The sequence below is a fragment of the Lontra canadensis genome, unplaced genomic scaffold (assembly GCF_010015895.1).
Source record: "Lontra canadensis isolate GAN:19392208 unplaced genomic scaffold, GSC_riverotter_1.0 scaffold110, whole genome shotgun sequence".
Lineage (NCBI taxonomy): Eukaryota > Metazoa > Chordata > Mammalia > Carnivora > Mustelidae > Lontra > Lontra canadensis.
Genome location: NW_022631104.1, coordinates 5,815,317 through 5,841,404, shown reverse-complemented (window position 1 = coordinate 5,841,404; position 26,088 = coordinate 5,815,317). Strand labels below are relative to the sequence as shown.

The 26,088-nt window shown below is 42.8% G+C and overlaps 1 protein-coding gene across 2 annotated transcripts in view; it reads right to left on the bottom strand.

The window, feature by feature from the left end:
* Positions 1–26,088, bottom strand: part of MAP2K4 (mitogen-activated protein kinase kinase 4) — a 126,648-nt gene that overhangs the window by 59,715 nt on the left and 40,845 nt on the right. For both annotated transcript variants that reach the window (XM_032840061.1, XM_032840062.1), the window contains one exon: positions 1,360–1,534. In XM_032840061.1, coding sequence (XP_032695952.1) covers positions 1,360–1,534 — 175 coding nt within the window. The remainder of the gene's footprint in view (positions 1–1,359; positions 1,535–26,088) is intronic.

The following is a 26,088-nucleotide window of genomic DNA, read 5'->3' as shown; positions in this document are numbered from 1 at the left end:
GCAAAACAGAGGCTTAAGCCTGTGCTTCTGTAGAGGTCCCCCAGTTCTAGGCAAAATCTTGTCTCCGTATGAGTCATGCTAAGAAAAAAGCCTATAGGTGTCAGCACATTGCAAAAGAACTATGACCAAAAAACAAGGCTAAGAACCCATAAGGAGCATCATAAAATTTCCTCCCCATCATTAATTTCCCTTCAGTTTCATATGACCCCACAAACAGAAATGCTCAACAATGACAGAGGCAAAAAGAGAGGAACATTTTGCTCACAATAAACTTCAGCACAGATAGCATTTCACATTAATGCGATACAAATCCACTCCCAAAGTCAGTTACGAAACTGAGGCTCCTCCCCTGTCAGGTCACTGTGACAAACTCTCCCGATAGGGCGCTGACAGGAAGCTGACTAGCTCAGACTGTCAATTATGTAAACTGAGGTGTTACTGGTTCCCCTGTGGACTTTAAGTTGGACAAGGGAATGGTTGTATCTCATTTGTCCTTTTTCTTTTTAAACTCCCACCCCCAACACTGTCGATGTTCCCGTAACATCTTACACACAGCAAACGTCTGTTCAGCATCTAAACAAACAGATGAAACACATTACAGCTACATGGGCCCACGGGCGTCGGATGGAGACCATCCATTTGTAACAGGTACCCCCATCAGCCTGCCAGGTACAGTCTACGGGCTGATCTCCATTTCTGGCCATTCTTGACTTTCTTTCTTTTCTTTTTTTTTTTTTTTTAAACAAACATATTACGTGGCATGGCACTCACAGTAAGGACAGGAGGAGACAGCATTATCACAAGGTATGCAAGTCGATACAACTTTCCAACCGGGGAACAGGGCAGTACTGATGGAGACGAAATAAACAAACAGGAGCCGAGCCGGTCAGGGCCGAGTAAGGTTGAGGTTAGTGGCAACAGCATGTGCGTGGTTTCCAGGAAACCTTCAGTAAGACTGCTGTTAGCCCTAGCCCCGCACCTTGCCCAACCCAGTGCACTGCCTCTTCTTCCAGCTCCCCGCCTGGCTCAGTGCAGCACTGCCCTGCTCCCAGGGGTGCAGCCACCCGGCCTGAACTCACCTTGGCAGTGGAAGGGCCTGAAGTTTAAAACACGTTAATGCATCACGCCAAAAGTGCAGTGAACATGCGCACTTCATACACTCGCGTTTCCGGGGCAATAGCAAACGTGCCACCGACAGGACAACCATTGCACAAAACACCCTCAGAGGATTTGGAGAAACACTCTTACAAACACCCGTGTTTACCACACAAGCAAGAACAGAACAATAGGGATAGCACTGCACCCAGAAATCGCACCTAATGGAGGAAAGTGCCAAAAAGAATGACGGGCATCACCTACTTTAACTGCCATTATTTGCCCACTTGGTTTGTGGACCATTTTGTTGACAGAACCATAAGCTCCTCGTCCAATTTCTCCAAGGTCTTTCAAGTCCTCCGCAGTGAAATCCCAGTGCTGCTCAGGGGAGATCTTCAGTTTTCCTGATGATTCAATGCTGTGTGTTCTCAGTCTCTCTCTGTTAAAATATTGGGAAGCAATTTTTCCACATTTTAAATAGGTTTTGACTTTTTTCTTATAGCTAGCACTGATGAATGCGTGGGAAAATGTTTTTCAAGCTGCTAACACCCTCTGACCTCCAGGTTTTTGAAGTTGTTTTGTTTATGTCGTCTTGGTTTTTTACACACTGAACTCATTAAGAAAGGCCTAAACTCAGGGAGTCAATAAACACAGCTTTAATGTGATTCAGAAAACCAAGTTTCCAGTTATTGAAGGAAGTAATTCTGTAGACCAGTTTTCATTTCCAAATACAAGATCTTTTCCAAACTGTGCAAAACTGTGTTACCAAGTGCAAAATCCCAAGAGCTACGAACCTCATTTCCGAACAGTTCTTATCCTACCTTACCTGATAATAATAACCCCAGGCCCTCCATTCTAAGGACAGCCGCTCCTGAACTTGGTTGCATATTAGAATTACCTAGTGTGATTCTTAAAATGCAGATGCCCAGGTATCATCTCATAGCAATTAAATTAGAGTATCTGGGGGCAGGAATAAAAAAACAAAACAAAACAAAAAAAACAAAAACAGTATTCTTAAAGATCCCCAGGTGATTTTGGCAAAGTTTGGGAAATAGGACCCTACATACTGCCGTATTCCTGCTCATGCCACGCTAAGGTAGGGGGTAGTCAAATGAATGGCCAGCTGCCTCCAAGAGAAAAACTGTCATGTACCAATCAACTCTGAACCCTTCAACCTAGATAGAGCAATGAGATGAAAACCAAATGATGCGTGGACAAAAATCTCATTATGGATTTTCATTAAATTAAAAAACCATCTCCAAAATTCCAACCTGGAGATCAACACATTAACTTGTAACCATGCTTTGTAAAAAAGCAAATCCAACGAAAGACATAAAAACAATCTCATCCCTCTCTCTGTCCTCCCGTCCCCCTCCCGCCCCTACCCTGCCCCACGACACCAATGTGTAGGAGTGAACTGTATCAAACTAGAGTGTGAAAACTGAATATTTACCCTAAAGATACAAATGTAGTGATCCGAAGGGGAACACGTACCCGAATTTTATAGCAGCAACGTCCACAATAGCCTATTAGGAAAGAACCTAGATGTCCATCAACAGATGAATGGATAAAGATGTGATACACACACACACACACACAATAGAATACTATGCAGCCATCAAAAGAAATGAAATCTTGCCTTTTGCAATGACGGGGATGGAACTAGAGGGTATTATGCTGAGCGAAATAAGTCAATCAGAGAAAGACAATTATCATATGACCTCCCTGATGTGAGGAAGCTGAGAGGCAAGGTGGGGGGTTTGGGGGGTAGGCAAGGAAAAAATGAAACAAGATGGGATCGGGAGGGAGACAAACCGTAAGAGACTCTTAATCTCACAAAACAACTGAGAGTTGCCGGGGGGAAGGGAAGAAGGAGAGGGTGGCTGGGTTATGGACATTGGGGAGGGTATGTACTATGCTGAGTGCTGTGAGGTGTGTAAGCCTGACAATTCACAGACCTGTACCCCTGGGACTAATATTACATTATATGTTAATAAAAAATACAAAGTTCAAAAAATTAAAAAAAAAAAACTGATCCAGTAATACAAGCAAGAAAAATTTACATGCTTGGTTATTTATTTTTCTTCTTCCAAAATTTAGATATGTCTTCTCAGTTTAGCAGAACTGTTTTTTGTAGCTACTTTTAAGGCTCTCAAAATATCCAGAATTTCAAAATCATTTCCCCAGAATTGCTGTCTTTACTAGTATTAATAGTAACCATGATTCAAGGTCATAGCTCAAAGACTTATATACTTTGTTCAAATAACCAGGTAGTAAGCCGGCACTCCGACTGCCGGATTCCCAGGTACAGTAAGTCGTAATACCAGCTGTTTTCACACAAGTTATTTTCTGTTTACAACATACTTTCACCAGTCGACCCTAGTGACTAATTTTCTTAGCAATCTTTTTCATGATGTAGAAATATCCTAACACAAAGGAGTTCATTTGCAATAATTATTGTTCTATGATCACTAGCATGTAAACACCATCTCTGTGACTCAGTTTAATCACTGGTGAAACAGACAGCACCAGCCAATTAGTGAGGGTAGCTGAAAAAAGTTTAAGTTCCGTGCAAACTGGAAGCAACATTTTCACATTATTCACTAATTCCTGGGGCGTGGCAGATGGGCTTTAAGGTGCTCCCCGTGAGCTGCATTTCCTTGGGGTTCACAGCTCTGTGTAAGCTCCTCTCTCTGAGTGTGGACAAGACCTGCAACCTGTTTCTAGCCAACAGAATATGGCAAAGGATGTCACTGCCATGAATACGTTGCGTTAGATAGCGTCTGTTGCTAGCCTTCCTGAGATATGAAGCATTTCACTACCATACAAACCACGGAATAACAAGTTGTAATATTAACTATTGCTGCAAGATCAATTTTTAGAATCACGGAATATCTCTTCGAATAGCTTGGCTTATTGTAATGGGCTGCGTAGTTTCTGGATGAGGTCCTTTTTTTTTTTTTTGAAGCGAACAAACTGACAGCTAAGGGAAGTGAGTTATCTTCCTGGGCTAATGTAAATGTTCAAAAACTGAGTAAGGTGACAGACGCACAACTCTGAACATAGGAAAAGTAATTGAACTGTATAGTGTAAGGGGTAGATTGTATGGTACGTAAATTATATCTCAGTAAAGCTGCTGAAACAAAAAAATGAACAGCAGAACGAGGCTATTCCCGAGTCCATCTTCTCATTTAACAGAAAAAGTTGTGAAAGTCACAGAAAAACATGCTATGGTTATGCCATCATGAAGCATGATGGAGTCTAGCTCATGGAGTCTCCACTTCCAGCAGGCTGGAGATCTTTCCTGTGAAATCGAATCCAATTTCACAGTCATTGTTTTAAGAATTAGTCTAATCCCAGTGGCTTCCAAAGAAGGACTGGACAGAGATGCAGTCTGACCTGACCGTTTACCATTACATTAGAGTAGTCAACCACTGAGGCAACTGTACTAAGTGTTCAAAACCTTGGCTGTAGTTTTTTTATCTTGGGGCCAATGTGTCAAGTAGGATTTAAGTGCTACTTCTACTAGAAAGGGTCAAAAATTCCCAGATTTCATTATTAATTTCTTACCTGAAAATTAGCTCAGTTCAACTCCACTAACCTATAAGTTACCTCCAATGCCTCTGCCTCATCCGTAACTAAGTTCAGCCTAAGACCTTATATTTACTCTTTCATTTGTCCTTCTAAAACGTTTCTTAAGTGTTCCACATGAGCAATTCCTAACCCAGACATCTCCCCATTCCCTCTGTTGGGCTCTATTCAAGAAACAAGCAAGGGACTGAGGTTTCAAGTCTCAAACTCGCTCAAATCTCACACAGGAGCAATTCCCAGCCCCATATCTAACCACGTATACAGAAAAGTCCTTAAGTAAGTTGGTAACATTCTCCTCTGGATTTAGAGGTCTTTAATATGAAAACAAGTTAGAATGGATTTTGTCATAATTGGACTTGGAATTAGACTATCAAATGATACACATTCTAGTTTAAAAGTTAGCTATACACTTAATTCTTTTAATGCCCACAGATCACAAGTCTGATTGCAAGGGCACCTCTGATGAACACAGTATTTCCAACAGCAGCATTGGGGGATGGAGACTAGCACCTGGGAAGCTGTTCAGATGCAACTGATGTCACCATTCAAATATTTTCTCTCATAGAAAGGTAAGTAGAACTTTCAGGGCAGTAATAAACTTGGGTGAACTCTACAGACACCAACAGAAAGGATTAAATCTTAAAAAACCAGACACAAGCAACTTTATTAATGGATTGGAGTCAAATTTGGAAAATCAACTCATGGACACACTGCGTCTTACTAGCAGAGGCGCTGATTAACGTAAACAGGCTGGGTCCATGTCCCCTGCAGCTAGTATGTCCACGTTCCTTTTCAAAAGACTCTATTCCCTGCCTTTGTAAAGGGATGCCACCTGAATGACTGGGAAAAAAAAAAAGAAAGAAAGAAAGAAAGATTTTAGAGCTTACCTCTCCTCTTTAGAGCTTAAGGGGACACTTGTCTCCCCCATGCGTCATCTTTCCACAGAGAGGGATCGGGTCTCTCACCTGAGTCCTTACTGCCTGACCAGTGAATATGAAAGAAGAAACTGAACGCGCTCGGTTCAAGTCTTCTCTTTTGAGGCTAGATGTCCTGCAGAGAGGGTACAGATGCTCTGGCTGTCCCTCTGTCATGCCTTTTATAAGAGGCTGCCAAGGAAGGGATGGTAAGTCTAATTATGTTGAGGCCAGGAGGAGTTAGCGAAATATTCTGGCCTGAAATCCTGAGCTACATTTCCAATTTTATCAAGAATACAATGGATCTTGGTTCGGTTGACTTGGCTTTGGCTCACGTTCAGGTCATAATGCCTTGGGCTCCACCGCAGGTAGGAGTCTGCCTTGGATTCTCTCCCTGTTCCCCCACCCAGCCCCACGCTTATATGAGTGTGCGCTCTCTCTCTCTCTCTAATAAATACATAAATACTTTAAAAAAAAAAAATGAAAATCTTGTCATCTCCCTATATCTGGTTACTACATCTCTCCCAACTGATGTCAAACACAAATCGAAAGGAGGCTTCTTCATTTTTTACTAGACCTCTATGTAACCAAAACCCCAAATTTTCAAAAATGTTAACAAAGTATTGGACAATAAGAAAACGAAATCCAATCATACAAATTCTAGAGTTTGGAGAGAATAAATGATTTCCATGTGACATAAGAGCTTCCAGGTGCCATGAGTTTCAGAGCTCTGCAATGACCCAATAACCTACAACCAACTCCCTTCAGCCCCCTTGCAGAAGTGCACAGAAGTACAAAAGACACTTTCGTGACCTGAGTTATACCTGTAACTTCAAAGTCCTGGTTTATTCTACTTCTAAAAAAGTTCACCAAGGGGCTCAAGGGCAACAAGGAGATTATGTGCAGTCTGCTGGTGGCAACTTCTGTCCTAAGACACAAGTTCTGTCCTAAACTAAATAGCAGGCCTAGAGAGAAAATATATGAACAGCAGAAAACAGACTCATGAAGAAGACTGGGAAAATGTAAAGACCAGCAAGCAGCAATGTAAAACTGCCATTAGCTACACTCTTACTTCTCTCTGGGATATCTTTCTTGAGACCAGGGGCTGTGTTTTATCAGCAATTACTTCTAAATCTCTCTCCTTTTCCCAGTTCTCTGTGGATAATTTTATAGAGTATCTTGAGCTGCCTTCAGTGAATGCTCCATAGGGTTCCACCTTCAAGCACCTGATGGTCCAATGGGGAACTGAGCCAGCTGCCACCCAACACCCATCCTCGTCTTCTTGATAAGGTCATCATCCTTTGCTGGGGCAACTAACACACTGTACTTCCCAGCTGCTATGGAATGAACTGTGCCTGAGCCCTCACCCCTCCCACCAAAATTCACATCAAAGCCTTAACCCCCAAAGTGACTACTGGAGACAGGGCCTCTGAGGAGGTAATTAAGGTTAAATGAGGTCATAAGGATGGAGCCCTGATTTGATACAGGATTAGTGTCCTAGAAGAAGGACACCACACAGCTGTTCCCAGTGGAGTCTCTCCTCCACCCTCAGACTTACACAAAGGTCACGTGAGCACCTACCAAGATGGCGGCACCTACAAGCCAAGAGAAGAATCCTCAGAATGAAACCCACCATGTCAGCACCCTGATCTTCCCAGCTTCCAGAACCACTGTGTATGAATTTCTATTGTTTAAGCCACCCAATCTGTAGTTTGTTATGATGGGTCAAGCTGACAAAGAATCAAACTTCCTTGTAGTAAGAAGCAGTAATATAAATGGGGTATTTAAAAGGAGCTGACTCAGCTGGAAGGAAGGTCTTTTTTTTTTTTTTTTCCTTCTTTTTTTCTTTCCCCCCTTCTCCTTGTTGCCTGGAATGTTGGTGATGACTGGAGTTCCAGCCACCCTCAAGGCCCCTGAGAAGGAAAATCATATACTGAGAATGAGGAAGCAAAATATTGAAGATCTCTAGACTCTGAAGACCATGAAGTCATTACACCAAGCCTAGGCCTGCCTACCTCCAGACTGCATCTACAGAAAGAAATAAACTGTCTTATTTAAGCCGTCATTTGTCTTCACGTTGTTTATATGAAAACTAACTCATTTCCACTTAATACAGTCTGTAACACCATTATACTTCCCAGGAACTGTCAACGAAGGAGGTATCCAGCATCCCCAAGTAGTGGGGAGGGAGGGAACAGGCCAGAGTTTGGTCATCACGATGACTGGGAAGTGCTATGAGCAATTCATGGCTGAGGGCCAATGATGCCGACAGGCTTCAGACCCACAGGCCAGTTACAAACAGGACAAAAACAGGAATAAAATCCTTAGTTCTGGTATCCCTGATTTCTTATGGCCCATCTAAATCCCATACCTAATCTTTTGTGTATGTTGTGTGCAACAACATACACAAAGAAACAACGGACACAGATGCTACGGGCATGGCAAGTAAGTGGAATAGGTGTGGTTTTTTTTTTTTACAAAACATGCAAAATGATGGGTAGAATGTCGAATCTATGCAATATAGACCTTATTAAAATATAATTCGATAAACAAATTACTTTTTGAAATCAGGGGATTATCTTGTTACCTGAAAACCCAAAAAATAAATAAAATTTATTTTTAAAAGAGGAGGGCACCTGGGTGGCTCAGTGTGTTAAGCCTCTACCTTTGGCTCAGGTCATGGTCTCAGGGTCCTGGGATGGAGCCCCGCATCGGGCTCTCTGCTCAGTGGGGAGCCTGCTTCCCTCTCTCTGCCTGCCTTTCTGCCTACTTGTGATCTCTGTCTAATAAATAAATAAAATCTTTAAAAAAAAAACTTATAAAAAAGAAAACCCCAAAACTGTAATTTCTGAGCCCACGTGTCAGCATGGAAGTCCTTTCTGTACCCTCTCTGATGGCCAATCCTCTGAAGAGAAATGACCCATGTGTCCTGTTACTCCTTAGCGAACACTGACTCGGAGCCACTGTGTTTTAGCTGTCATCCTTTCACTGACCCAGACTAATTTATAAATTTCTGAAATCCCGTAGAGTCCTCCCCCCAAAAAAAACAAAACACTGTGACATAATGTTCAGAGCACTCATCAGACTGGTCATCGAGAAAAGCTTATTTCTATGTAAATAATAAATATGTATGTAAATTTCTATGTAAATAAAGCTGCCCAGGGGTTTGCACACAAGTGGGTGGACCTATTTTCTGAAGAGTCACAGCTGACACAGCCAAGGTTACCTGGGGCAGCTCTAGCCACACCCTCCACCCCCTCTCTGCTAAACCCAGTGTTCGGCTACGCTAATTCATAAACAGGACAAGTACTCAAACCTCTTTTTCCCAGCAGACAATGTCACACAGACTAAAGCCACACAAACTAAAAAGGAAAAACAGAAAACTCAATCATAATCCAGAACAAACTGCTCTCAACAGCTCAGCATATATACCCTCTGTATCTTTCTGGCACAAAATGAGATCTCACGCCTATTGCCTGACAGACATCACCTAGTCTGTTTCTGACCTATTAGCCATGACCTGGTCCACACAGTTACTGCCATGTTGCACGGCCGGTTGGCCCGAGTCAGGGCACTGGCTGTGGGTGCCCACAGGGCCCAGGCCATGCACCTTCTCCCTCACGCTGACCTGAAAGGCGAGAAGGGTGACATCACTCTTTAAAGTGGCATTCTGATTTCTTACCCTTAGAGTCGGACGTCTCTCGCCATCCCGTGAACACGTGGCTCTTCGTGGGTTAACTGCCTGAGGGAACACCCCCAGTCCTCCTTGCCCAGCACTTGCCGTTGTTGCTTCGGACAGAAGTCCTTTATTAACAGATAGACTGACTCTTGGTCCTGCATTGTAAATATTTCTCCAGGGTGCTGCCCACCTCCCCATTCTATTTATGAATTTAAACATGTAAAAAATTAGAGAGCGCCTGGATGGCTCAGTTGGTTGAGCACTGGCCTCTTGATTTCAGCTCAGGTCATGATCTTAGGGTCACGAGATCAAGCCCAGCATTGGGTGTGCACCCAGAGTCTGCTTGAGATTCTCTCTCTATCTGCCCCTTACCCACTGTCCTCCCCGCACCACGTGCACACATGCAGCACTCTCTCCCTCTGAAATAAATAAAATCTTTTTTAGAAAATTCAAAAATGTGTATACTTTCAAATCTATTACTCTGTTCCATTCTTCTCTTCTGCGGTCACGCAGTATCATTTACGTTCGCTTCCGCGTGTGATAGAGACTTCATGCCACCGCTGCGTTTCCAGTTTCCTGGCAATCATCTTTTCTCCTCTATCCTCCTATCAGTAATCCTGTTCCCCATTTATCCACTTCTGCACAATCTGCCAATGCTTTTTTATAAACACCATGATGTCTTCTACTGTATTAGGAATGCTGCAAAATATCACATTCAGAGATGCTCTTTCTCAAAGTCATGAGGCTATGGCTCCCGAGTTCCCTAATTCCCGCTCCCATCTCACAAGGAGGATCCGTGTGGCACTTGGGCTTGGGCTACTGCACAGCATCAGCACACAGACCTCCTCTCACGCTGGGAACAACTACAAAAAACAGACAGAATACGAGACGGTCGTGAAGACACTGGACACCAGACAACAAAGAGCAGTGAACGCCGACAGCCAACAGTCAGGAAACACACAAGGGGAGCCCTGTAACTGCCCCAGCTTCCTGTCTGGAAGGGCCCACAGACTGTGATGGGGGTCAGGGAGATCCTGGCAGTTCTCCTATGTTGGGGAGGTGGCTCTGGGCACCTGAGGAGACCAAGGTAGCTAGAGTCCGAGAGGTAGAGTACCAGATAAGAGAGAGCTGCACAAGAGAACCCCACAGATATGTGCAGAACCCTCCTTGGGGTTCCTGCAAAGTTCTCGCACTCTTACAAAGAAACCATACAGGTCAGGGAAGAACCATCCAGAAGGATTAGAGGGGAAATACCCAGGCTGGAGGAGCACTCAGAACACCCACCAAAGCTAAAATGCAAGACCCAAAGGATCCAACTATTTCCAATTAATTTAACTGAAGGACAAAGCTTTAAAATATTTCTAGGGATGCAAAAACAGGGGCACCCAGGTGGCTCAGTCAGTCAAGTGTCTGCCTTCGGCTCAGGTCATGATCTCAGGGTCCTGGGATCAAACCCCACTTGGGGCTCCCTGCTCAGTGGGGAGTCAGCTTCTCCTTCTCTCTATGCCCCTCCCCCTGTTCATGCTCCCTCTCTCTCTCTCAAATACATAAAAATCTTAAAAAAAAAAAAAAAAAAGGAATGCAAAACCATCCGGCACCCAACATCTGGCTGCAATCTAAAATTCACCCAGTATGCAGAGAAGCAAAGTAACATGCCCCAAACTGAAGAGAAAAGTCGCTCAGTTCTAACTGATTCAGAAATGACAGGGATGCTAGAACTGGGAGACAAGGATATCGAAACTGTGTTGATTACTGTATTCTGAGTGTTCGAGACACTAAAGGAAAGAGAGAATACATTAAACCAACGTGGAACATGCAAAACAAAAACAAAAACAAGAACAAAGCAAATGTCTGGAAGGCAAAGCTATAGCAGGGTAGAAGGAATCTTTGGGTGATGGGTAGGTCTGCCACCTTGCCCGCAGCGGTGGTTTCACAGGTGTGTGCACATCAAAACTTAGCCAACAGTACACTTCAACTATGCACAGGTAATTGTATGTCCATTATACCTCAACAAAAGTGATAGGAAAGAGAAAGAAAAAGAGAAAGAGAATGTCTTTGGGCCTCACTCTCCTTGTGTGAAAGGGAATTATTTGTCTGTCACGTATCTATAGTTCAAACCATGTCTATAGTTCTAGGCCCCCGGGGCTCAGCTTACTACCAATCAGAGAATGCACTGCTCCAAAGGCAAATTCTCCTTTCGTGATCTCCTTGTTCTCTAATACCGTATTCTTCAACTGAGAGGAGCAAATATAAGAACACAATCCTTCGTTTATATCATTACTATGACCCTTCTGCCCACCCACAACACTTATTGGAATGACCACCCTGCCCAAATACAATGTGCCTGCATCCATCCCGCCTCCCTCCTCCCATCCTGTCCCACGGTTATTTTCTGGTAGTCACCAGTGAGGGGGAGGACAGACAAGGGGTAAAGGTGCTCTGTCTTTGAAACCAGTGGCTCTGAAGAGGCCACCTTTCTTCCCACGGTCTATAGAAATGCTCTTAAGAGAAACCCTCTATAAATTTTTCTTTGTTCCTACAGAGATCCTATATAGGGTTTAGCATCAAATTGTCTTATTTTCTGGGTTTCATATATTCGTCCTTGTTTCTTAATAAATATTTCAGCAGGATACTACTACTCCTCCTACATCATTTTGTACTAAAAATCTGAAATTGCTTTTACAAAGTCAGAACTTTAGTCCCTGAAGCAAGTAAGAAGCAAGAGTCTTAACTACTTTCCATTCCCAACCTGCAGCTTCTGAATTATCTTTTAAACACCTAACTATGAATCATTCTCAAGCTTACTTTTATTATTCGGGGGGGGGGGGTGGACATTTATCCAAACGAGTCAATGAGAAAAGATGATTTTATAGAAATAAATTTTATTAACAGACACACTTAGGAACACGTGCTATTTTATATAATATACCTACCTGAAACCAAGGGTATTTCTGAACCTCTTACAATGCCTAAGTTTTAGCTTAGATGAACCATGATCAAACCAGTTTAATTTAATACCAGTCTATGCTTTAAACCTTAACTCATTCTATTTCCTTGTGTGTACTCTAGATGCCAAGAGAAAAATACAAGTTAAAATCTAACTGCAGTTGAATTTGAATCTTTCTATGAAGTTATCTAAGCTGAAGCATATAATTTAACATGTGTGGTAGTTCATAAGCAAAATATTCTGTGAAAGGGGAAAAGAAGAAAACTTTCATCCCCACAGCTTCTGGACATTTCAATTTGGTGTTTAAGACGCACACAGTGAGAGACGAACAGGAAGCAATCAGAAAAGAAATAAAGACTTCATCCAGGCTTATCCTCCAGGGAACTCCGCCTGAAAACCCTGGATTGGGCCCAGTGTTCCTCCTCAGTACCCACGGATGATGAGATCAACAAACACCCAGTCCACGGCCAAGTCCTGACCTACAGTCCCAGCAGTGTTTTGGGTTTTTTGTTCCCGCCATTGTTTTTTAAATGTGTCTTAGGCTGGTTTGGCGCTGCTTATTCCTGGTGAACCCTAATGGGGACCCACTTGTAGCCATCTTTGCTTGACTCTTCAGAGAATTATCCCCCCAGAGTCTGCGTGAGAGGTTTCCTCCTAAGGGGCACAGGTGAGGCTATGGACAATAGGACAGCATATAGGGGTTTTCCCTGCAGGTCTGCATCTACGCTGGAAGATGCAGTAGACCCTCCTCTACCACCTGATTCTTCACCATGGCATGAACACTTCTCCAGCATTCCCAAACACACCCCGGTGTGCTGAAGGAAGCAGCCCAGGGAAACCAGGACGGATGCCTACTGCCTCAGTCACAGGAGGAGAAGAGCACAGACGCCTCCTGCCCAGGCCAGCAGCTCGTACTGTCCCACCATGACACAGACCCCTCCACGCAGGGGCAAGTCTCAGATTCCCAGACCTGTCTGCGGCTGCGCACGTCCTGCGCCACCACTCCTGCACAGCTTACGAAGTTTGCTGATTCTGAAACACACGTGTATTCCCCACTGCCCTAATCTAGACAAGAGTCTCTTTCCTCAAAACTCTGTCTTTCTTTAGAATGCCAAATCCCTGTGTTGTTCTTTGGGGGTGGGAGCCGAGGAGAGACTGGTCTGAGGCATCAGACCCTGCCCTTTCTCAGTTTCCCATGAATATTCTGGTACTTTTCCTCCTGTGATACCCTGGGACAACGACCTCTAACCTGCTACTTGTGCTCACATCCCCACATCCCCGAGGCTGTCTGCTCTGATTTTAACTGCGTCTGTCCCACCCTGTCCTTGGAAAGTGAGTGTAACCTCCTCTCCAGCAGGTCAAGTCTACTTGAGCATATGCTCCATAGGTTTCCAAAGGACACCGGCCAGGAGCTAGCAGCTACTCTTGACACAGAACATGGTCTGAGAAGCCAAAACCCAATTCTTCAACACCACATGCACTGGGCTGAACTGGGACCCCATCCGCGCCCCTCCTCCCCAACAACAGATTTGTCCATTTGGAACCTCAGAAGGTGACCTTGTCTTTACAGATATAATTGAGATTCTTGAGAAAAGGTCATCCTGGATTCAGCTGGGCCCTAAATATAACAGCAAGCATCCTTGCAAGAGACAGAAAAGGAGACAGAGACACAGCAAGACACAGGGAGATGCAGGGAAGAAAGCCAAGCGAGACAGAGGCAGTGAGTGGAGTCATGCTACGACAACCCAAGAAGAGCCAGGAGACACCGGAGCTGGAAGGGAAGGAAGGATCCTCCTCAGAGCCTTTGGAAGAGGCCTCATCCTGCCAACACCCTGATTTCAGACTTTTGGCCTCCGAAACTACAAGAGAATACATTTCTGTTGTTTTAAGCCACTAAATCTGTGATAATTTGTTACAGCAGCCGCAGGAATCCAATACACCATTTAAACCACGAGTCATCGAACTTCTTCTGTAAAGAAGCAGATAGTAAGTATTTTAGGCTTTGCCAGCCAGGCTCTGTAGCAACTACACAACCAAACAGGTGTGGCTATGGTCCAATAAAACTTTATTTACAAAACCCAGCAGCAGGCCACATTTGACTCCCGAGCTGCGGTTTGAGTCCTACATGATCTAAGTGACATCTATCGTTAAAATGATCTACGTCATACCTATTGATTTTTCGTATCCTTCCTCTTTCAAATTTACAATATTCTCTGGGAGAAAAGAAATTCCAGTCATGTACCCAAATCTGATAGCTTTATTTCTAGAATTTAATCTCGAGACCCATCTCTGGCTTTTTCTTAACCCCCACTCACCCACCCCCTGACATACACAACACACAAATCAACAGGCAGTGGAAACAGGGGTCTGATAACCCACTGTGGCTCTCTCACCTCGCCGGCAAATAAATATACTAAGAGGCAGCAAAGCTCGAAGCCTTAGGCAACCTTCCCATCTACGTATCCTTTAGCAAGTAACAGCTAATTACCTTAGCCCATTTCCTCTTCCTGGACATGAGAACCTGATTCCCCAACCCTGCCAGTGCCTACAGATCTTCCTTTGATAAATGTCTCCTTGTGCCCAGAACCTTCTATTATCTAATTAGCTTGATGTGTGTTTTCTCCCCTTCTTTCATTACCACATTCTTCTTCATTTATCCTACTCTTGATTTCTTCCCAATGCTATCAAACATGTCTTTCTCTCCAAATTATTTATTCCTCCTTTTCCCCTAAGCACCCTCGATTTCATCAAGCCAGCATACAGCAAACATGCCTCAGGCTGCTCTATGCTCTCCTCAGCATATATCTATATATGTAACTCGCAATCCTCTTTAGACAGAAAAATAAACAGAACACATAACATACCCTGCACACCACTGCAACTGTTCTTCTCTGTCCGTACTGTTGGGATCTCTAGATGAATACTGCTTTATGCATCTTTCTGCAATGCAGCTCTGTTAATTCCGGAAATTTCCACAGTAAACCCGGTCTGTCGGTTGCCATGGAAACTGCCTGCTTCCTGGCACTACTAACAAAACGAGTATCTTTGCTCAGATTTAAGATGAGGCAAAGGGAAGAATTAAGAAAAAAGAGAGAGAGACAGACAGACAGATGCCCAGAAGAGTTGCTCAAACACTCCAAATGTAAATTTCCAAATCCTGATGTTCATATCCGGTGAACAGGAGATATTAATTACACAAATCCGCAGCGCTTTGAAGCAGTACTGATTTATGAAGCAGACAGCAACATCTTACCACTAAGGGAGAGAGTAACAGTAGAGAGTGTGAGACCAGCGTTCATGTTTGCATCTTGCTGCTATAGACAGCACGGTCCCTTCGAGCTGAACGTGGGTCAGCTGTACTGACAGCTTACACTTAGAGAGTTTTTCTGGGCCACGTTTCTTATAGAGAAAGTTAAGAAAGCTACCCTCAACCAACAGGTTACAAGTTTTCTTAAGATCCTTTCCCTGCCCAGGCCCCACTCTCCACTGGTGGGTAAAAGCCTTTCTTGCTAGCATATAAGGAATCGGAGCTCTTAAAAGTTTATCTCCGGAGGAGGCACCAAGAAAGCCACCTTCCTAGGACTCTCAGAGCAGTAGACACAGCTGACCATAATCCTTTCCCACCTGCCCTTGGAAACAATGTGTGGTTTCTATGACATCACGCCTAATGATCTGCTTCCCACTTCTCAAGCATTTTTGTTTTCTTTGCCTACAGCTCCTCTCCTACTCAACCACCACATGCTAGATTTCCTGGGGGCTCAGCCCTGGATCCAATTCCCTCATCAAGATACACTCCTCCCAGACAACATTAGCATCTACATGCTCACAATTCTCAACCTTTACTCTCCCATCTCCCCTCTCCTCTGGGCAGCAGAGTCATATTTCCAACACCAGAGTGTATGCAGTATTATCTCCTTGACCTAACAGGATATTTCATGGGCATCTCAAACTTAATGTATGTCAAGCTGACCTCTTACTTTTCTGTGTTCTCACCCACAGACGCCCCACACCCGTCATCCTCATTTCAACAGTGGCAACTGAACCCATCATTCAACCCAGAATTCTGGAAGTCACTGGGAACATCATCCCCTCTTTACCATCCACACTCAAATTGTTACTGATTTTTGTGAATACTACCATCAAAATTCCTTTGGGATATGTCTATTTCCCTCTATCACCGTTGTCATCAACCTGATGTCATTATCCTTCCCTCTATCACCACTGTCATCAACCTGATGTCACTATCACCCAGCAACACTACCACATCACCTCCAAAGGACTCCTGAATTCCTTTCTTGCCTCCCTCCAACACATACTCTGCATAGCAGTCAGAATTCTTAGCTGGGAAGTATCAGATGGTGTCACTCGCCTGCTTATGATCCTTGCACAGCTTCCCACTCACTCTGAATGCCATCCCAACTCCTTACCTATAAGGCCCCACATTATCTAGCCCAGGACTACCTCTCCACCCCTAAATCACCCCTGATCGCATTGGCATCTTTTCGGTTCCATGAAGAACTGAATGTTTCCCGCCTTGACATCCTGCGACCCTACATATGTATGCTTCGAACACTCATCAGTCCCTTCCCTAGATCTAGTAAAAGCCTACTCGGGGTTCAGAAGCCTTCAAGGACTACTTCTTTACCACTTCCATTCTAAATCAAGCCCCTTTAATACACTCTTACAGCTGGTCCTTTTCCTTCAACAGCATGTATACTATTGGTAATTATACACATGCACACACAGATTTGCTGTGTCACCCCTAAACCTCAAGTTCCATGAAGTGGTAAGGAGCATCTCCTTTTTCCAACATGACATACCCAGTGCCCAGCACAGTATCTAGCAAACAGAAGGCATTCAACGAACACTTGCTGATTGTACAAGGGAATGTATACAGGGCTGCTCTGGTTTCTGACAGCTACCAAGGCAGTTTCTCACAAAGCTTCACTGCACTCACTCCTTGGACTCTATGAGACACCCCTGTAACCATCCCCTAAGCTCCCCGTCCTTTTGCATCCATTCAAAATCCAAGATATGGAGGAACACAACCCTGGCATCTGACTTCAGCAGCTCCTAGGCAAGGAGAAAGGCACCAGCAGCCATCTGTGTGGACCTGCAATGCTTCTCTGTATCGATGGCTCTCAGCCACAGGCAGTTTTGCACTTCCAGGGGTCATGGGGCAACGTCTGAAGATCATCTGCATTGTTACTCCTGGGAAAGGCGATTGCTACTGGCATCCAGCTGGGGGTCAGAGTCGAGAGACACCAGTAAGCATCCTACAGTGCCCAGGCCAAGCCTCCTGTAACTAGAATTATCCAGGCTAAAATGTCAGTAGTGCCAAGGTTGAGAAGATACAGCTACTTCCAGTCTCCTAAGGCAGAAATAGGGCCAAAAACTGTCAGTCTAGGAAGGAAAGGACATATGTAATCAAAAAAATGTAACATTTCATGGGGCGCCTGGCTGCTCCGTTGGTGGAGCGTACAAAACTTGACCTCAGGGTTGTAAGCTCGAGCCCAGGTTAGGTGCAGAGATTACTTAAAAATAAAACCTGGGGGCGTCTTGGGTGCGCATTTAAACATCCAACTCTTGTTTTTGGCTCAGATCATGACCTCGGGGTCCTGAGACTGAACCCTGCATCAGGCTCTGTGCGCAGTGCGGAGTCTGCTTGAGTTTCTCTCCCTCTGCCCCTCCCCGCTCCACTCCTGCTCTCTCTCTCTCCCTCAAATAAATAAATCTTTAAAAATAAATAAATGGTTATCAGTAAGGAACTCATTAAATACATAATACACCTACACAAACATAATGAAAGATACATAAACTGACTTCTGAAAATGAGTAAGATATTGCTAATTTAGAAATTTCTTCAAGATCTACTAAGTGAAAAACCAAGCTACAAAGTAATGTACTAAACTGCTTTTTGTATAAATATTTTCAAGGATTTATATCAATTATTATATATTTTGGTATTTGAACAGTTTTTCTCTAAGGACATATTACACTTAATGGGGTATTATTTTTAGAGAAAAATAGGATGGGCATGAAGCTCATATTTTAGTTTATAACTTTCTGTACCAACTGAATTCTCTTACCAGAAGCATGTATTACCCATTTTTTAAAGGGTAACATGAACTATATGGATGGTAAGATTATAGGGCATTTTGGTTTTCTTCTTTAAACTTTTCTGTATTAAGAAAAAAAGAAGAAAAGAAAAGAAAAGAAAAGAAAAGAAAAGAAAAGAAAAGAAAAGAAAAGAAAAGAAAAAGACCACCTGGGTGGCTCAGTTGGTTAAGTGTCTACCTTCAGCTCAGGTCATGATATCAGGGTTCTGGGATCAAGTCTCACATCGGGGGAGTCCCTGCTCAGCGGGAAGTCTGCTTCTCCCTCTACCTCTGTCCCTCCCCCTGCTTATGTTCTCTCTCGTTCTCTTTCTCAAATAAATACATAAAATCTTTTAAAGGAAAAAGGAAAAAAGAAAAGAAACACTAGCAAATTATTTTTTAAGGTTTTAATATTTTTTTTAAGTAATCTCTACACCCAACATGGGACTCCAACTTATAACCCCAGAATCAGGAGTTGCACACTTGACCAACTGAGCGGCTAGGTGCCCCTCACACACTCCCACACTTTTTCTGGGGCCTCCAACTACCAGGGTGCACCACCCCTGATGTGAGTCCAAGATGCTACAGATTAATCCCGGATGATACCCGGTAACTTCTCAGCAATTTCACTCTAGGCTTGTTTCAAACATCATGACAAGGGAAACCAAGTGGGCAGAAAGAAAATTTGTCACAATATTGTTCTACGGGCCTAAGAGCTAAATTAAAAACAGTGTTCATACACTTATCAATTGTTGAAATACAAAGGTGCCTTGAGAACAAGGACAGAAAACCACAGGTACCATTAATGAAAGTAAATGATATACACATAAGTTTTACTGTTATTCTTCTGGCTTTTTATTTTTGGAGATTTTCTTTTTTTCTTTCAAGAGAGCACACTCATGAGCTGGGGAAGGGGCAGAAGATAGAGAGAATCTCAAGCAGACTCTCAGCTGAGTGTGGGGCCCAGTGTGGGGCTCAGTCTCATAAACCTGCGATCATGACCTGAGCCGAAATCAAGAGTCAGATGCTTAACTGACTGAGCCACCCAGGCACCCTTCTGGCTTTTTTTAAAATCGAAGTGTCATTTCCAAATGGTGAGATGCACAAATCCTAAGTATACAGTTGGCTGAGTCAGCAAATGCACACACACTTGTATCTCACACCCTAACAAGATGCAGAACATCCCATTACCCTGGAAGGCTCCCTCGAGCCATTCTCACCAGTCCCCTCCTCAGATAAACCAGCACAGGTCCGTTTTGGCTGGTATTTCATACAGATAAAAAGAAGCTGTTTTCTCTTAGGCCTGACTGCTCAGCACATCTGGAGATTTGCCAATGTGATTGCAGGCATCAATATTGCTGAAAAGTACTTAACTGAAAAATACGCAAGTTGTTTATCCATTCCTCCATCACTGGACACCCGGGCTGTCTCTAGTTTGAGGGTTACTATGAATTATGTTTTCGTGAATATTCATAGCCAAGTCTTTTGAAGACATGTTTATCTTGGGTAAATATCAAGAAGCAGAATTGCTGAGTTATGGAGTAGTTGAACATTTAATTTAGCAAGTGACTATCAAAGATTCTTCTAAAGTGGTTGTACCATTGTGGGCTTCCCAATAAAAGATGAGAATTCTGGTTATACCACACACTTGTTAACATACCGTGGGCTCTTCAAGTTTTATCCATTCTGGGGGGTGTGTAATAATGTCAGATAATAGAAAATATATGTATTTGGTCTCTGCCGCCAGCTCCTGGCACAGAGCTCCTAAAACCCTTGTGATCTCCTGAGTGGTTAAGAACACTGGCAGCATCTCTCGTTCTAAACTAACAATCCTGGAAGGCTCCAGAATGGGACCAGTCACCACGAAGGCCACGCCAAGATTAGAACTTTAGAATTTTCAGTCATACCTCATCGCCATCCTCCAGAGAGGAGAGGCTGGAATGGAGTTAATGATTCGTCGTACCTACATGACAAAGTCTCCATCAAATCCCAACAGTAAGGAGCGGGAAGAGCTTTCGGCTTGGTGGATACACCCACACAGAAGTTCTGGTGCTCGGGAGCCTCCTGTGGCTCATCCGTTGTACTCCTCATCTGGCTGTTCATCTGTACCCTCTATCACGTCCTCGAATAAAGTGGTAAAGCTAAGTGCTACCCTGAGTTCTGTGGGCTGCTCAGCAAGCAATCGAACCCCAAGGGGTTGCTGGAACCTCTGGTCTCTAGCCAACTCGCCAGCACAGGTGACAAGAGGCTTTGGCTGGCGGCTCAAGCAGGGAGCGGGGGAGTCTGGTGGGACAGAGCCTGGACCCGTGCAATCTGATGCCGCCCCTGCACAGTGTCCGAACTGAAGCAAACCACAGGATCCCCAGCTGGTGCTGGACACGTGCTTACTGTGGTGGGAAAACCCCTCCACACATCTGGTGACCAGAAACGTCAAAATGAAGTTCTGTGGGAGAAGCGAAGGATACTCCCAGGGAAGAAACACACTGAACTGGGTGCTTCCCTGAACACACGTGGGAAATCTGAGTTTTCTCATTTGCAAATGGTTTCTCCTTGTGGTTTTAATTTGCATTTCTCTAACTACTGATGCTGTGAAGCATATTTTTCATGTACTTATTATCTACTTCCAAACCTCCTTTGTGAAATGCATTAAGTCTTTAACATGTATTTTTTAATTGGGTTCTCTGTTTTGTGTTGTACTTCATTACATATGTTAAAGGCTTTTGTAGATAAATAAACTATGAAGAGTTTTCTCCCAGTTTATAGTTTGGCTACTTATTTTCTTAACAAATTTCTGAAGAACGGGGGTGCCTGGGTTGCTCAGTGGGTTAAAGCCTCTGCCTTCGGCTCAGGTCATGATCCCAGGGTCCTAGGATGGAGCCCCGCATCGGACTCTCTGCTCAGCAGGGAGCCTACTTCCTCCTCTCTCTCTGCCTGCCTCTCTGCCTACTTGTGATCTTTCTCTGTCAAATAAATAAAAAAAACTTTAAAAAAAATTTAAAAAAAAAAGAAATTTCTGAAGAACAGAAACTTCTAATTCTGGTAAAATCTAATTTATTGACTTGCAGTGGTTATGTCTTTGTTCTATCAAAGAAATATTTGCCCAGGGTCCCTGGGTGGCTCAGACGGTAAGGCGTCTGCCTTCTGCTCAGGTCATGATCCCAGGGTCCTGGATCAAGTCCCCCATGAGGCTACCTGCTCAGCGGGAGCCTGTTTCTCCCTCTGCCCCTCCCCCAGCTTGTGGGCACATGCTCTCTTTCACTCTCTAATAAATAAATAAAATATTAAAAAAAAAAAACTTGCCTATGCCAGATCACAACTGTATCTGGATGTTTTCTTTTAGAAGCACTATAGATTATTTGCTTGTAGGACTATGATCCATCTCAAACTAATTTTTGCATGTGGTATGAAATGGGAATCAAGATTTATTCTAATTCCACACTTTTTCCAGTTATTCCACCACCATGAAAAGTCTATCCTTTCCCCCCTTGAATTGTACAGGCCCCCCGGCCAAAAAAAAAAACGACTGTGTGTGTCTATCGGACTTTCTATTCTGTTCCACTGATGGATCTGTGTATCCTGATGTCCCCCAACAAAGCCATTACTGTAGCTTTATAATAAACCTCGAAATCAGGTATAAGTCCTCCAGTTTAGTTTTTCTTTTACAAAAATGCTTTTGGCTATTCTAGGTCTTTTGAACGTCCACATAAAATTTCAGAATCATTGTGTCAACTTGCATACATTTGTTAAAGTTTACTGGATTTTCTTTGGGATTTCAGTGGGTCAGCAGATCCATGTGGGAAGAACAGCTATCCTAGTCATACAGTACCTTCCAAGCACGGCATCCTGACCCATATAGAGGTCTTTAATTTCTTTCAGCAATGACTTAGAGTTTTCATTAGGGAAAGCTTACACAATTGTCATTAAATTTATCTGCAAGTATTGTAGACTTTTTCATGGTACTACAATCATTTTTTTCAATTTCACTTGTCCAAGTGTATTTTTTAAACTGATTTTGGAACAATGATCATTTTTCCTGCGAGCTTGCTGAAGTCACTCAATAATGCTAGTAATGTTCTCTAATTACGATTTTCTGTATTTTCAAGCACATCGTATTAAAAAAAAAAAACTGTTTGCTTCTCTTTCCCATCTTTCTGTCTTTCAATCATTATTCTTACTTTATTGTACTGGGTAGGCCTCCAGTCTAGTATTGAATAGCATTGGTGAGTGCAGACGTTCTTGTCTTGTTACCAATTTCACGGAGAAAACATTAAGTGTTTCATCATTAAGTATGATATTAGCTATAGATTTTTCACAGATGTCCTTTAAAAGGCTGAAAAATTCCCCTTCTTTTCCTACTTTAATGAGAATCTCTATCACAAATGGATAACTGAATGTTCTCAAATCCTTTTTCCGCATCTACTGAAATGATTACATAATTTTTTGCCTTTATTTTATTATTGCAGTGAATTAAACTGATAATTTTCCATGTAAAATTAAAATGAATCCCATTTCGTTGTGATGTACTGTCCTTTCTATATATCGATAGATTCCATTTGTGAATATTTTGTTGAGGATGTTCACGTCTATGTTCATGAGGGATAGTGGTCTGTAGTATTCTTTTTTAAGAATATCCTTGTCTTGGGGCGCCTGGGTGGCTCAGTGGGTTAAGCCTCTGCCTTCGGCTCAGGTCATGATCTCAAGGTCCTGGGATCGCGCCCTACATCGGGCTCTCTGCTCGGCAGAGAGCCTGCTTCACCCTCTTTCTGCCTGACTCTCTACTTGTGATCTCTTTCTCTGTCAAATAAATAAATGAATAAATCTTTAAAAAAAAAAAAAGAAAAAGAACACTCTGAAAAGATATGATGTCTCCTTTCTATAGTATAACTCCTTATGTACAGAGAGGTTTCCAGAAATATGCATACAATACAAAGACAAAGGACTTCTATAACATTCTGAACTACATCAGAACTCAGAGTCTTGCTGCCAGATCAGAAACAGTTGAAAAACTCACAAAAAACAAAGGAATCAGACATTTCTTTAAAGAGCAGAGCTCTGCAACTCTACAGGTTAAAGAATCAGGGACACCTTCTAGTGTCAGCCTAAGTCTCTGGCTCAAGAACAAGGACGCTTTAGAACACAAAAACTAAATTCATTTAATAGACACGCAACTCAACAGCATTCATTATTAATTTCTTTAAATACTGCAGAACTAACACCCAGTATCTCAGCTATAAACGCCCAGCCTGAGGAGAATTATATTAGTGAATCTCCAAGGGTAGGAGGGCCACACAGGATCAGTGCAACCTCATCTATCACCCCGATGCTCGGTTGAGAATCCCATCTCTTGTGAATCTCTAATGTAAGGAAACGTACCACAACCATCAGGTGTACCAAGGTAGGATGTGGGACTGAGAAAAAGCTTAACCACCTCTGAACTTCAAGAAGCACGATGATGCAAGCTCTGGTGGAAAATCTCACTCGCCGGGATTATTCACTAGAGTCAAAAGGGAGAAATGGCCAAATGTCCATCAACATATGAACAGATAAACAAAATGCCATATATAAATTCAATGCTGTTCAAGCCTTAAAAGGGAAACTGTGACACATACTACACATGGATAGAGTGTGCAGACATTATGTTGAGTGAAATAAGCCAGACACACACACAAAAAAATACTGTGTCATTCTGCTTCTACGAGGCTCCTAGAATGACCAGATTCAGAGACGAAGTAGAACCAGGGCTGATAGGAAGAGGGAGGGGTAGTTAGTGTTTAAGGAGTACACTTCCAGCTGGAGAAAATGAAAGCATCCTGGAGGTGGATGGTAATGGCAGCTGCACAATAATGTGACTATACTTAATGCCACTGAGCTGCACACTTGCGAATGGTTAAGATGGTAAATGTTGTGTTAGGTATATTTAGAACACGGAGTCAGAAAGAAAGAGCTGGCAGCAGTAAATCTAGACCAGTCAAAAATTAAAAGATCCCTTAGTATTTCATACATTTGGTGTTTCCAATTTTGGAGTACTACTTTGTACCTACAAGTATTTCTACCATGACTGCCATTTTGTGAAAGTGCTCTGCCACAAAAGTGTAGCAATTCCAAATTACTACAACTCCATCGAAAAATCTCAGAGATGGGAAAAACACTTTGAAACTAATGTAGATTTGAGAGGTGTTCTAAGGGGCTACTTTAGGGAATGAGGGCAGTCAAGACTACAGAGCCCTCTCTGTAGTCGTCAGAAACACTTAATCTACGACATTTGTCCTTAACGTTTTATCTGAAGAAAGTAGCACAAAACTGGGTTTCCCTCACTTCCCTAAATCATCATCTAAAATAACAGAAGTCATGGGGTGCCTGGGTGACTCAGTTTGTTAAGTATTCAGCTCATGATCTCAGGGTCTTGAGATCAAGCCCCATGTTGGGGTCTGCACCAGGCTTGGAGGCTGCTTAAAATTCACTCTCTCCTCTGCCCTTCCCCTGCTATTCCCTCTCTCTATCAAAAAAATAAGTAAATAAAATAATGAAAGTCACTATTCTAATTCAACATCTGAATTGACATCGAAATGCTAAGTGACATACTCAAGGTCACATGGATGATGATGATGATGCTAAGAAAGAAACCAGGACTTTAATATTAACTAAAATGGTTAATTCAAAACAATAAAGTTTAAAAGATAAAGTATGAATAATTTAACTGGGAATAGTGGCTAGATAATTTGTAATTGCTGTTCTATGCTTTACAATAAAGCTCTACTGGGTAGAATTATCATGAAATTAAGAATACCACTAGTTGTTAACTGGGGACTTTAAAACTTCTCTAAAACTACTTCCTAGATGTTCGATAGCTCAGCTGAGCCTCGCTGTGCTCAAATGTAATGAAGATAAATGAGATCCCAGACATCTTCTTGGTCTCAACAAAGAGATTCCTTTAAACTTAGAACATATGGTTTCAAAATGTTTAGCTCAAGCCCCAAAACGTATCTGTCCTCATCATTATTTATTTCTCATGTCAGCATTTAAGCTAGTGTTTCGTCTTGTACCGTTCTGATATGTTGTGAAGATAAAAGGGCTGTTCTTTCAGGATAACAATTATATTTGGTGCATTCTCAGTGATGCAGTGCACTGAGAGCACTCAAACATTACTCTGTGTGAGGAAAGCACAGAACTAACAGTAGAATATCAAACTTTGTTCATGTCAAGTTGATATACAAGAACAGGACTATGGCACCAGTCTGCCACATCTGTAACAATACCTCTGTGGTATCAGAGAAACCTATGGCACTTTCTATAATCTAATCCTGACAGAAATTAAAAGGCAGCCACACATTTTTCCTTTAGCTTTTCCTTTTATACTCTCTATTTTTACAGCTTAATCTTCCATTTAAAGAGCCAAAGGACAAAAGGTTAACATCTGCTACATCCAGGTCATAGTTTCAAGAGTCTCTATTACAATACTTTTCTCTCAATGTCTATGCTACCTAGAGCAATCTACACATTTAATGCAATCCCTATCAGATTCCATCAGCTTTTTTCAAAGAAATGGAACAAATAATCCTAAAATTTGTGTGGAACCAGAAAAGACCCCGAATAGCCAGAGGAATGTTGAAAAAGAAAACCAAAGCTGGTGGCATCAGAATTCCAGACTTCAAGCTCTTTTACAAAGCTGTCATCATCAGGACAGTATGGTACTGGCACAAAAACAGACACGTAGACCAATGGAACAAAACAGAGAGCCCAGAAATGGACCCTCAACCCACTGGT